The sequence below is a fragment of the Xenopus tropicalis genome, chromosome 2 (assembly GCF_000004195.4).
Source record: "Xenopus tropicalis strain Nigerian chromosome 2, UCB_Xtro_10.0, whole genome shotgun sequence".
Classification (NCBI taxonomy): domain Eukaryota; kingdom Metazoa; phylum Chordata; class Amphibia; order Anura; family Pipidae; genus Xenopus; species Xenopus tropicalis.
The window spans coordinates 146,668,833-146,683,248 of NC_030678.2; the positions used below are offsets into that span (position 1 = coordinate 146,668,833).

At 40.3% G+C, this 14,416-nt stretch overlaps 1 protein-coding gene across 1 annotated transcript; it reads left to right on the plus strand.

Annotated features, from left to right (window-relative positions):
• The first annotated feature begins 7,894 nt into the window (after positions 1–7,894).
• On the plus strand, positions 7,895–13,814 carry LOC116408603 (serine/threonine-protein kinase N1-like). The gene is made up of 12 exons (XM_031896227.1): positions 7,895–8,433; positions 8,610–8,653; positions 8,871–9,178; positions 9,780–9,852; positions 9,933–10,024; positions 10,194–10,370; positions 10,660–10,722; positions 11,057–11,133; positions 11,397–11,539; positions 11,831–11,938; positions 12,644–12,724; positions 12,917–13,814. Exons 1-12 carry the CDS (start codon positions 7,917–7,919, stop codon positions 13,100–13,102), a joined length of 1,869 nt encoding a protein of 622 aa, XP_031752087.1. The 5' UTR covers positions 7,895–7,916; the 3' UTR covers positions 13,103–13,814.
• The last annotated feature ends 602 nt before the right edge of the window (positions 13,815–14,416 follow it).

Consider the following 14,416-nt stretch of genomic DNA (forward strand, 5'->3'; position numbering starts at 1 on the left):
TTGGTCAGAAATCAAGGAAAAAACAGATACAAACCTAGATTTCTCCCCAAAATCTCTATAGCAACTACCAAAAACTTACTAAACATCAATCTGCAAGTTCCCCTGAATAAAACGATACCCCATATGTATGGGTGCACATAAAGACGTGGCCACCAAATGCCCCAAAACAGGGGCAATGCATAATAATGGGGCTGCAATTTATGTGCACATCTCAAAGTTTTTCAGACAAAATTGCCCCTTAACTGTAAAAAAACCCATATAAACTATACATTGATTAAAAATAGACAACTTCAGCTATTTAGAGACACCATTCTTGGTCTGAAAAAAAATATAAAGTTAGATTTCTCCCCAAAATCTCAACGGCAACTATCAAAAAACTTGCTCAGTATCAATTAGCAAGTTACCCTGAATAAAATTACACCCCATATGTCTGGTTGCACATAAGTACATGGCCGCCAAACCTGAAAATGCACTCTATGCACCCCTTGCAGTTTTTTACTTTACCCCCCCCCCCAAATAAACCCCTAAATTGTACTTTACTCACCTATTTCTGTTTTGTGGAGCATCTTTGATTTGAGTTCCATCTTTCCTGTGGTGTTATGATACCAGTTTTTTGCTTCTTCCTACACTACTTTAGAAATGACAAAATCTGCACCACATTTAGAAGGATATTTGCCAAAAAATCCATAGTAATTTGGCCCATAAATGATGCAAATGTCCTTAGAAGTTGCACTAAAGGTTAGGAATTTAGGTGCCAACAATAAAGCTTGGGGCATTAGCATCAGAGATAAAATTATGTGCACCATTACGTGCCGTGCAGCAGTCACCAGTGGCACACCAGTATTACGCAAAGTTTTTATATTTAGAGAGCCACTGCAACTTGTGTAACCTAACCAGAACATACAGTAGATATTCAATTTGTACTACAAGCACAAAAAACCATAATGTATCTGTCATCCTGTGCTCAAGAACCTTTGCAAAAAACTCAAGGCCTACACTTACAGTAGTTAAATGCTGCCCAGAAATGCAAAGTAATATACAAAACTATGCACAGATAACTGCGCTGACAGGCAAGCTTTTGAGGTGCCAGTAAAAGGACTTGTGGCATCAGCTTTAGAGATAAAAACATCTCATTGATTCATCACACACCACAAGTTTTATCATGCGCCCTGTCAGTCACCCAGCACCTCAGTTCGCTATACCAACAGCACAATATAAGTCCTACCCCATAACCAAAGAAACACTGCAACTAGCCTGAATAACCATAGCTCAAACACAAAAATCTGAATGCCCAAGAACAAGTCTAAACAACCACAAGCTACAAGCACACTTTGTTTTTCTGACAACCTGTGCAAAAAACAAAATCACACACCATAAATCCCTACTTTACTAAAAAAAAAACAACACTTTTGCCAATATGACACACCTTACCAAACTTTTCATCACATATATCTATAACCTAGTTATAAGTAAAGTACGGACCTGCCAGAATAGATAAACTCAATAAATAAAAAACAGCGTCACTTTGCCAGCACAGCTAAGTTTGGAGTCCTGAAACCTTGTGCATAAAAACCTAGAACATGCCAAGTTCACTATTCTGATATGCTAAATCCTTATTCCACCAACAAACCCAGAGAACCATAACCTACCTATAAAAACACAAAATTCAAGTCCTCTCATAGTGTACCACAGTATGGTACACTTCAAAACATGGGTGGAAACACAAAGCAGGCTTGCTAGGACACTTGGGACAATAATACCGGACATCTCGCCTAACACCCTTGGAACGGCAAACCTTACATTTTCTCTGGGCATATGTTTTTTTAGGTGTTGGTGGAATTTGTGCTATAAAATGCTTACCCACCATTCGGGCAACATTGTCATTACCTGGCATGTCAGGAACCTCCTCTACATCACCAAACAACAAGGAAGGGAGCAACTGCAGCAAATAATTGTAATAAGACAATCTGGGGCCTGGTACTGCCGCCTTGTAAACGACATAAGAATTATAAAGGGCCATTTGGATCATATAAATTGCTGCTTTTTTGTACCAGGCCCTGGTTTTTCGGGTGGCATTATAATAATGTTGTATTTGGTCGGATTTATCAACACCACCCATATGCTTACTATATTCTTTACTACACAGTGGCTTTGTTTTTGAGGGCCTACCGCCACTTCTGTGTTGGACAATCATGGTCTCATCGTGGATAGTAGTAAGCATAAAAACAACTTTGGTGTCTGAATATTTTATGGCCAAGAGCTCATTGCTTCTTAGAGCATGTACTTCTCCACGCTTCAGTTTCTTATCCAGCAATTCCCTGGGCAGTCCTTTGCGGTTACGGTTGACTGTGCCGCAGGCTGGGGTGTCCAAAGAATTTAGGGCTCTAAATAAAGGGATGCTTGTGTAAAAGTTATCCACGTATAAGTGGTAACCTCGGCCCAGCAGTGGAGTTATGAGCTCCCAAACAATTTTACCACTGGTAGTCAAGTCAGTGGGACAACCGGGGGGGTCCAAATTAGTGTCCTTTCCCTCATACAGCATGAAATAACTAGTGTAGCCCGTGCTGCTTTCACAGAGTTTGTAAAATTTCATCCCATAGCGAGAACGCTTACTTGGGATATATTGGCGAAATTTTAGGCGCCCTTTGAAGAGCAAAAGGGACTCATCAACACAGACATTTTGGGAGGGGGTGTAAACCTCTGCGAAGCGCTGAGACAGGCTATCTATAAGGGGCCTCAATTTATAAAGCCTGTCATAACCGGGCTCATTAGGGGCAACAGCCGTTGTGTTGTCGTTAAAGTGAAGAAACCGCAATAAAATTTGATAACGGTTTCTTGGCATAACGGCTGAAAAAAGAGGGATGGAAAGGACTGTATTGGTATCCCAGTAGGAAGCTAAAGAATTACGTTCTACGAGTCCCATTGCCAATGTAAGAGCCAGGAATCTTTTTATTTCGTTTATATTTGTGGGATACCATGCCTGGGCTCTTGAAAAACCCGGTAAAGGGTTGCTGGCAAGATACTGCTCAGCATACAAATTTGTGTAACGGACCATGTCCTGTAGGATGGCCTCTGTAATATAGAGATTAAAAAAATCTATAATTTCAAAATTAGTGGTGTCCACACTGAGGCCAGGGACTGCAGTGAAAGGGGGAATTTCAGGGACATAATTACAGGGAGGCCCCCACGCAGGCTCTCCAACTGCTGCATCAGTGCTACCCTCACCCTCTTCTACTTCCATGGGTACATCTTGGGCACTACCACCAGCCTCTGCCTCTTCAGCAGTAAGCGTGCCACCACTACTAACCTCTGCGCTAACCGTGTCACTATCGTCTATCTCTGATTCCTCAGTAGAGTGGTCAGATGGAACATACTCAGACCCAGAATCGCTAAATTCTTCTGAGCTGGAGTCCATGCAATACCTAGCAGCTTCCTCGGTGCTGTAAAACCGTTTGGCCATTGTGCCAGAAATATACCGACAACTGCAAATCTAGCAATCAGCAGGCAAAGTGAAAACAAGCAAGCAAAAAAAAAAAAAAAAAAAAAAAAGCAGCAAGCAAGACAGCACTTGTAATAGGAGAAGCTAGAAAAAAAAAACCTCACTGTAACCTTTTGATAAACTCAAGCCAGCAAGGGATGACCAGGAGTTAACCTTTGGCAATAGAAACTACTAGAACAATCTGAACTTAGCACCTCTGGATCTTTCTAGAACAACTGAAACCAAATGGAATAAAACCACTAAAAGCAATCAAAGAACAATAATTACAATGAAATCGGTGGTCAGAGCCCTGGATCCACCAATGTCACTGCAAAAGCAACCTTTTAGGGGCACTAAATACACAATAAAGAACAATGCAAAGATAAAACACCATAAAATCAGTAAATTCAAATAAAACCACCCAAACCAACAAAAGAACAATAATTGCAATGAAATCGGTGGTCAGAGCCCTGGATCCACCAATGTCACTGCAAAAGCAACCTTTTAGGGGCACTAAATACACAATAAAGAACAATGCAAAGATAAAACACCATAAAATCAGTAAATTCAAATAAAACCACCCAAACCTACAAAAGAACAATAATTGCAATGAAATCAGTGGTCAGAGCCCTGGATCCACCAATGTCACTGCAAAAGCAACCTTTTAGGGGCACTAAATACACAATAAAGAACAATGCAAAGATAAAACACCATAAAATCAGTAAATTCAAATAAAACCACCCAAACCTACAAAAGAACAATAATTGCAATGAAATCGGTGGTCAGAGCCCTGGATCCACCAACGTCACTGCAAAAGCAACCTTTTAGGGGCACTAAATACACAATAAAGAACAATGCAAAGATAAAACACCATAAAATCAGTAAATTCAAATAAAACCACTCAAACCAACAGAAGAACAATTATTGCAATGAAATCAGTGGCCAGAGCCCTGGATCCACCAACGTCACTGCAAAAGCAACCTTTTAGGGGCACTAAATACACAATAAAGAACAATGCAAAGATAAAACACCATAAAATCAGTAAATTCAAATAAAACCACTCAAACCAACAGAAGAACAATTATTGCAATGAAATCAGTGGCCAGAGCCCTGGATCCACCAACGTCACTGCAAATTCAGCACCCAATAGCAATAAAAAAGTTACAGTGCAATAGAATAATTCAAAAACAGAAATCAATTATGAAAATGCCAAAAAAACACTAAAATGCAACCAAATAAATCAGATAATTATAGAGCAAGATCAGAAATAAAGTTTTAGTAAAAAAAAAGACTGCCAAAGAAAGCAAAGAAAGAAAGAAAAGAAAAGAAAGAAAGATTTTTTTTTTTTTTTTTTTTTTTTTTTTTCTAAGTGTAAGTGTGTGTGTAAGTGTCTGTGTGTGCTTGGGAAAGTTGTAAATAAGTGTGTATGTGTGTAAAAGTGTAATAATGACAAAGATAGAAGAAGAAATGGAAAAAAAAAAATAAAAAAAATTTTTAGACAGTTGAGATAGAAATAAGCAAAATAAACAGTGGTTAGAGAGTTGTAGTTCAGCTCACACAATGCAGGCAGGCAATCAGGGCGACCAATCCAGCAGGAAGGCAGCAGGAAGGCAGCAGGGGGGCTCCAGCAGTCACATGTGCTCAGCAGGAGTGAAGAGGCGACGCGGGGGCGGCGACATTTAAAGGGACAGCAGTGGACACGTCATCAATGCGTGTCCACTGCTGTCATTGGCTGAGGGACCGGATCGGTGCGGCTCGGGGACCGGATCCGTGAGTATGTGTTCATTCGCTCGTTGCCTAGGGGGTTGTGCAGGCTTTACAAGCGCTGCGCTGCTTTAAAAGCGAGCGCAGCGCTTGTAAAGCCGACAGTGCCATTGGACGTAGATTCTACGTCCCATGGCACTTTGGTCCCTTGGTACCTGGGACGTAGAATCTACGTCCCTTGGCACTTAAAGGGTTAATGGAGAAGGATCAAGGGGTTTTTGTAGATAACAAGTTGTCTAATTCCAGGCAGTGCCATTCTGTGGCTACTAAAGCAAATAAAGTGCTGTCTTGTATAAAAAAGGGCATTGACTCAAGGGATGAAAACATAATTTTGCCTCTTTATAGGTCCCTGGTAAGGCCTCACCTTGAGTATGCGGTGCAGTTTTGGGCTCCAGTCCTTAAGAAGGAAATTAATGAGCTGGAGAGAGTGCAGAGACGTGCAACTAAACTGGTAAAGGGGATGGAAGATTTAAGTTATGAAGTTAGACTGTTGAGGTTGGGGTTGTTTTCTCTGGAAAAGAGGAGCTTTGCGAGGGGACATGATTACTCTGTACAAGTACATTAGAGGGGATTATAGGCAGTTGGGGGATGTTCTTTTTTCCCATAAAAACAATCAACGCACCAGAGGGCCCCCCCTTTTGATTAGAGGAACGGAGCTTCCATTTGAAGCAGCGTAGGTGGTTTTTCACGGTGAGGGCAGTGAGGTTGGTTGAATGGCCTTCCTAGAGATGTGGTAATGGCAGATTCTGTTAATGCCTTTAAGAGGGGCCTGGATGAGTTCTTTAACAAGCATAGTATCCAAGGCTATTGTGATACTAATATCTACAGTTAGTATTAATGTTTGTATAGTAAATATAGTATGTATGTGAGTGTATAGATTGGTAATTATAGGTTTGTGTGTGCTGGGTTTACTTGGAAGGGCTGAACTTGATGGACTCTGGTCTTTTTTCAACCCTATGTAACTATGTATTTATTGTTATACTTTGTATTTATCTATTATTATCTTAATAACCCCCTGTTTGTATTAATGTATTCTACTGTACAGCACTGCGTACATAAGTAGCGCTTTATAAATAAAGATATACATACATACATTTGTGTTTGGGATCAGTTAGCTTAAATGTCTTTTAGTTAGTTTTATAGAGAGAAAGGCAGTGGGCACTGACATCCCAGTCACATTATATACAGTCAAATGCAGTCTGTATTTACAAAACCAGCACATTATATGCCATGAGAAGCAGTGGGTACTAATGGCAGATATTCAGGCCCTGGCACTATAACACTAGCCTTATTGAAAATCCGCCTAAGTACTGCGCACTTGTGTTCATGAGGGGGCCCCAACATGAGGCCTACATCAGAACTTGGGTTACATTAACACCTCCAGGTTACTCACATATCTACTTCACGGGTTACACACAGCAAAATATTAAGACCCCCGTCATGGCTTCAAATGGATATAAAGTGCCAAATGCAAGCAATAGGTGCAAGTAGGCATTTTTCACAAAATGAATTTTTTTCTGAAATCGAACCTCATTGTGCCTGCCGTCATTGGCCACAAAAGTTTCCACTATCTTTGCTAAAATACTTGTTTTACCACTGCCTGTTAATGGGTGCAAGCTGCATTTATGTCAGTATAGAAGTCTCTGAGGGGTGTCAGTGCTGAGCAGTTTTAATTGGCGCAATAAATGTAGAGTGCAAAGTTATAACTGGGCTTAATATCTGATGAATGGCGGGTGTGCAGTGCAGGATCCAGATCCTCGTTATTTCATTGTTCCATCCTTTCTACCAGTTTAGTTGCACAAGTTAATGCCCTTTTTATGCCAGAGAGCATTTTATTTGTAGCCATGGAGTTACAGAAAACTGACCCAAGCGATTAATAAAGGGACATTATTGGAATGCATTTTATTTGAATGCAAAAATAACGTACATTTGAGTCAAATGAATCGGTTTTAGGGTAAAAATCATTTAAGTAATTGTTCCTAAACCTGACTGTTGTGCCAACCACACTGTCCCTTCTTAGCCTGTCAGTTATAGCTTCTAATGCTAACGGACTCCCTCTGCGCAAATACTGCCTCCGCCCACATAGAGGGACATGGGGGAACATCGGGCAAATACTTTTAGGGCAACATTATAAATAGAATGCAGAGGCAGTGTTATGACAAATGTAAAAAAAAAAAAAAAAAAGTTTAATTTCTGCTTTCTCTTTAAAGGAATACTGTCATGGGAAAACTTTCCCATGGGGCTAGCCATATTCTTCATTTCCCAGGGTGCCACAGCCATGTAACTTGTGCTCTGATAAACTTCAGTCACACTTTACTGCTGTGCTGCAAGTTGGTTCAAGAATAAAATATTAAATGGTAGTGGAGTGAATTATTTGCTATGTAAATAGTGTAATTTAGAAATAAATAGTACCCCATAAAAATCATGACAATATCCCTTTAAGCAGATGAGGAGAAAGATTTGTTGTTTATCTTCTACTGTGTGATCGACATGGCAACCACATTGTGACACAATCCCACTAGCATGCAGTCAGCCCCACAGCACATTGTGACATCACTATGACATTACAGATTAGAGTTCACATAAGCTTGACGCTTTGAGCAGAGCTCAGTTCGAAGTTGTTACCGACTTCGAGCAACACCTGCTGAGTACAGCTTAGCAACCTATTCTTGCAATGCATTTCCAACCATACATTGCTTTTTTTATTCTTTTTGAACAATTTTTATATTCATCTGATCGTTCATCACTGACCCAGACAGAAATCCTGAAACCGGAAGAATTTGAATTCAGTGATGTTGAAGAGATCAACTTGGGTCCAGTTATCCTGATGGTATTTCTATTGGCAGTTGCCATCGACTGGACAGTTGGCCGTTACCGGACACACCCCTACAGAAGGAGGATCGGTTGGGCCCATCTAGTAACATTCATGATCTTCATGGCCATTATTTATACCCATCATGCATCACTGGAGTTCAATGAAGAAGGCCCAGTATATGAGAATGATGGTGATGAGGATACTGAGGAGAACTTCCTATTCTATCTGTTTGTTCTCCTGGTATTTATCTGTGGACTGGCCAGTGACTGGTGTTTCAGTTGCAGCACTAAGAAGCCAGAGCTTCCCAATGAAATTGCTACAGACACTGAAGGAGAAGCGCCAAATTCCTTGGAAAGAGAGACTGAGAATCTTTTAGGTACGTTCTCTGTAAATCTCTTTCTTCTGCACTGTGCGTAATGGAAATATGTTCCCCTATAGAACTCTAGCCCTGCCCGGCTTCCCTATATCCCATTATGTACTCTATTATGTCCCTTTCTGCCCCTTTTTGCCTGAGAACGCTGTGTTCATTGTGCATTTTATTTTGTGTTTCAGATGCAGAAAGCACAGAGATCTCAGTGGATGTGCAATCTACTACTGTAAGTACATGGGATTTATTTTTGTTATTGAAATTAGAAATTAGATGTTTTCCCCATAAATTTAAAGAAGCCAACACCAGTATAATGTGCTAATCCCATGAAATTGCTGTTTTTTGATTGACAAATTCCCAGAAAATTAGTTGTGCAGTTGGGAATCCCAGTCAGCATTCCTGCCAATCAGACCTTTCCACTGATCTTTATTTATTTCTCTTTACAGGACTGCATAGGCCCGATCACTGCTGTCTCATTAGAGACTGAGTATCTGCCAACAGACTCGGATACAAGACCAGGCAGTGTCAATCTATTAGAGACTGAGTATCCATCGGAAGAGTTGGATACAGCAACAAACAGAGATGATTCTGCAGATGAGTTTGAGTCGGCTCAAAGTACAGAAAGTGCCAGTATCTACACTACCCCGACTCTCCCACAATCCCTTACTCCTGCTCATCCCGCCCAGAAGGAGGCGCTGGCAGAGAGAGCAGAGACTGGCAGTGTAGATGCCTCTCAGGAGCTCCCCGACTCTGTGTAAGTGAAAATGTTACTGGTACCAGTACTTTAACATATGAGAATATTGACTGATGTGCTTTGTTGTGCTATGGGGGAACCTCAAACACAGGTTATATCTAGAGATTTATAACAACATTTAACCCATTAATATACAATCCTGATACCAATGTTCTGCTGGTGTTCCCTTTATAAACTCAGTGTTGCTTTCCCATGAGAAGGCCATGTTGGATTGTGCTGCAGCAGTGCCAGTGGGAAACCTGTAGGAGTAAACCTTACATCAGTGGTACCCAGAGTTTGTCACCCTGTGATCTACTCTTGCCACCTGGGCTCCATCATGAGATCTACTTTAATAAAAATAGTTGATGTTTAATACCTAAATACACATAACAATATATATAAACGCAGTGTCAAATTCACATTTAATGCCCACATAACATTATACAAGTGTCAACACAGCAGTATGGCTGCAGTCAAAAGCTCTGTTATGTTGGGGGAAAAAGGAGTGGTGGGATGGCATAATGCCTTGTGGTCTACCAAAAACTTTAACATAATCTACTGGTAGACCACGATCTACCTCTTGGGTTCCCCCTGCCTTACATTCTTGTTTATTATCTTTCAGCCGTCAGACCTCTCCCATCTCTCTTGATGACTTTGAATTCAAAAGATGGCTTGGGAGCGGATCCTTCGGACAGGTGAGTTACTCACCCCTAGTTACAATTAGACTTTTTATTAGAATTTTCAGAGAAATGTAAGCCTGTCGCTCTCATTCCAGGTCTTCCAGGCAGAACAAAAGAACACAGGGAAGATGCTCGCCATTAAACGCATTAACAAGATTGAGTCGTCTGAAAATGATATGATCGAAAAGTGAGTAATATTTTCTTTTTTTTAAACGTGGGGCTGATTTACTAACATAGGAGCTAAACTGCACTTGTGCACTTGCTCATTCTATCCAATCAGATATTTGCTTTCTTTTTCAGACTGATTTAACCTAATTTTTAATTAATTGCTATGGGATCTTTGGCTTCTGTTTCAGGGTTTTCCTGGAGAGAGACATATTAAGGATAGCGAGGGACTCGAGAGACCCTTTCCTTGTGAACCTATTCTGCGCTTTCCAGAGCGAGCATCAAGTCTACTTAGCGATGGAATTCGTTGGCGGAGGCACCTTACAGTACCATCTGAAATATGGTGCACTCCCCCATTCCAAAACTTTGTAAGTATTACTGGGTGAGTTTTGGTGCCTCCCACATTGTCAGAATGGCAGTCAGTGATGGGCAAAGCGGGGCAATTTGTATGAGGCGGGGGTAATTAGGGGCTATAGGCCTTTTCTCTACCAGGAAATCTCCACTGGGATCATTTAATTTCTGTACTTTCTCACTGTCCCTGGCATTTGCTTAAGGAATGAGGTGGCTAAACCTGAATATTTAGAACAGCCATATTGTGTTCTTATATATACATGGGGCTGCATGTGTAAAGCGAGTGTTATGTGTTTCTTTTCACAGGTTCTATTCTGCATGCATTGTCCAAGGGATCAAGTTCTTACACGACCACGGAATTGTCCACCGGTAAGCACTAGAGAGAGGTAACGGGGCTTGTAGCTTGGGAATCAGGCACAGTCACTTTGGCCAAAGTATATCAAAAGTAGTAACTTATACACCTAATGGGCAACTGATTAACCTTATGCCAAAAAGAAGGGTATATTTTACTCCTAAAGGGCTCTGGGTTCTATGAACATGATGCTGATAGTGGGTACAGGATACACATTCAGGGTCAGTTTGGGGGGATTCTCTGGGTTATGACTTTGCTTCTGCTGGGAAACCCCATACTGTGCAGTGGGAACTGAGGGCTGTAACACTAAAAAGCACATTATTACCAATAACTTTATTTCTTTCCCTGCAGAGATTTAAAGCCTGACAATATTGTTCTGGACAGTGCTGGGTATGCCAAAGTTACAGATTTTGGACTGTGCAAAACAGGTAAGATATTCAGATATGATTATAAAACATATAAGGTACTGGTCCATTAACACGCCATACTGATCCAGGCTTAGGTTCACACACAATGATAAACATCATATTAATGCCAGATTCAATGTCAGTATAGAATTCTCATGTAAAGCTAAGCTATTGGTCATTGTATTATTAGGATTAAGTTAAGGAGATGCCGCTCGAGGCCTCTGTATATTATATTTGCTTTTAAATGATCATTTCCAGCTAACACAGTTCTGCTTGTACTTCAGGAATTGACTGCACATCTGAAATGACCGGCCGATATGGAAATTCATTTTACTGTGCACCTGAAATTCTCAAAGAAGAATCTTATAACAGAACCGTGGATTGGTGGTCTTTAGGTGTCATTATCTATGAGATGGCTGTTGGGGAGGTAAGTACAGAGCACCCACTGATAGATTCCATTAGGCCCTAGAATGTTGCAGTTTTGCTTGTTTCTGTAGAATATTATTAGAAAGGGATCAGTCTGGTCATGGACAAGGTTATAGTTTAGGGCTTAGAAACGTGCCCCCGATGGCGTGTCCCATAATCCCTTCTGTTAAAGTGTCCTACAATATATTATATTCCCCCTATATAATTACAGGATCAGCTCAGGAACTATTGCTCCACTGTAGCACAGCTGCTATTTATCTGCTCCTAAAGAGTTGTCTTTTTGTTTCTGCAGATGCCATTTGATGGTGATGATGAGGATGAGCTGTGTGACGCAATCATTAATACAGAACCAGACTATCCAACCCTCCTGAATGGCAAAACCGCTTTAATAATAAGAAAAGTAAGTAGTCACACAGTATCAGTGACTTACCCACTGGGCAGCCATTTGTCCCTGTGAGATTATTTATATATATATATATATATATATATATATAGCATGAAATAATCCATGGCCGGCACACCCTTAAAATTCAAAAAAATTTTTTTATTGAAAACTCATTGTTTAAAAACCAACGTTTCGGTCCTCATTAGGACCTTTATCAATCCTTGATAAAGGTCCTAATGAGGACCGAAACGTTGGTTTTTAAACAATGAGTTTTCAATAAAAAATTTTTTTTGAATTTTAAGGGTGTGCCGGTCATGGATTATTTCATGCTAAATACTCAGATTTTGGCTGTGCACCCCATAGAATACTAAAGCCTTGGAGTGCAGACACCATCAGGACTGATTTATATATATATATATATATATATAAAAGAGTCCACACGACAGCACCGCACTCCAAAGATTGCTACTATGTAGCTGCCCCTGTGCACGGAATACCATATAGATACCGACCCTTGGTGCTGGTTGTGTTTGATTCAGTATATATATATATATATATAGGTTAATAAAAGCCAGCATTGTGTGTATATATATATATATATATATATATACACAATGCTGGCTTTTATTAACCCAATAGAAAGCAGAGATACAGAGTCATGAGACTAAGTTGTTAAACTGTGCTACGAGCTTGTGTATAACTATTATTTCCCTTGTGTAGCTCCTGTACAAAAACCCCAAATTCCGCCTTGGATCGGCTAGAAACGATGGGGAAGAAGTGCAGAATTTCTGTTACTTTGAGGTGAGTTAATAATTCAGGCATCTTGCAGGGCAAATGCATTTAGGAATGAGGGCAGATTTCACTCGTCACATCTGGAAGGCAGAGAGTTAATATTTGGGGTTAATTTACCATAATTTACCATTTACATGTTTCTTATCAAAATAAATGACTTTATTCAGTAGAAGATAAAAGAACCTTTATTTGTATTTCTAGACAATAGACTGGAAAGCGCTGATGGACAAGCGGTTGAAGGCGCCATTCCAGCCCGGCAACAATTTTGGCGTCAGTAAGCGACGTGGTGGTCGTGTTACAACTCCCTTATATTTCATCCACCCAACTGACCCAACTGTGCAAGCAGCATTCAGCACATTTGATGAGTTGCCAGTAGACATCCCATAAAATGATACAATTCTATAGAAGTAGAAGATATGCACTTGTAGGTGCCGGAGAGAAGATGCAGGGCTGTCTCGCTTCTGCTCAGTGTGTATAGAAAGCCCAGAAATAAAGAGGTGAGTCTAGATCTTTAGAATTTTGAATGAAATTAGCAGGGTCAGATATAAAATTGCTTTACATAAATCCTCATTAACGAGTTCTGTAATAATGTATTTTATATATATGTCATGTATTTGCCATTGATATTTGTATTCTCTGCTTACAGCTTCAATAAAGCAGAAGCCTCTTCCACCAGTGAAGATGAAGGACAGAATTATTACTGTCTCTTTTCCTTCACCAATTCAGATGAAGAGTGAGACCTTTGGTTTGGAGACCGGCTTTCAATAAACCTGAAAACCGTAACGTGCTCCCCAATATACTGCCTACGTAATATATATTTGCCCAGACAATGGAGATGAGGGCAAATAATAGGGAGGGCGGGCGGCACGGCAGTATAAAGAGGGAGCACTCTTATAATATCACTGTTCCTTCTAAGCACTCGAGGGCACCGACAGAAATTTTGAGGCCAGAGCACAAGGACTTTGATGTAAAAACATTCTTTTCTTCTGTGCCCAGTGCTAAAGAAAAATTAAAGAGAAGACGGACTACAACCTGCTATTAATATTATATTACTTTTTGTATATTATATTTTTATATTAAAAAATATTTTTTAATAAAATAAATCTATGTTTTTAAATTTGTGTAAACATTATATTTGAGGTGACCATGGGAACAGCAGCATTATTAGAGGCCTGTGGGACCTGGTACATAGATTGGGCCCACAAGCTGGGGGCATCATGGCAGCCCAGTCCCAGGGCTCAGTCAAGTTTTGCCCTCAGGGGGGGGGGTCCCAGCTGGGTAGCACATTAACCCATGTTACAACTTAAGTAATTTAAATAAGTTTTTACATAAGTTATGTGACCAATAGAAACTTCCATATCAAGCAGAGATACTTAAGTTGCATAAAAATCAGCAGTTTCTACTGGGATCTATTTACTGAATGATATGAGTATCTCCTACATGAGCTTTCCAGCAGTGGGAATGACTATTTATTAGTGTTCCAACTGCTGGGGGGCCCTAGTCCTTGGGCCCCCCAGCAGTTGCAGGGTCAGTTTCATTTATAGTTACCCCTCTGCTATTCAGTTAAATGATGGGTGAGTTTGTACGATAGTATTACCTCCACATTCATAAAGTTCAAACTTTTGTCCCAGAATAACCTCCCTTCCTGCTAGTTAAACTTTTTTGTTTGGGGAGGCTAAAGATCAGCCATACTAAAATAGA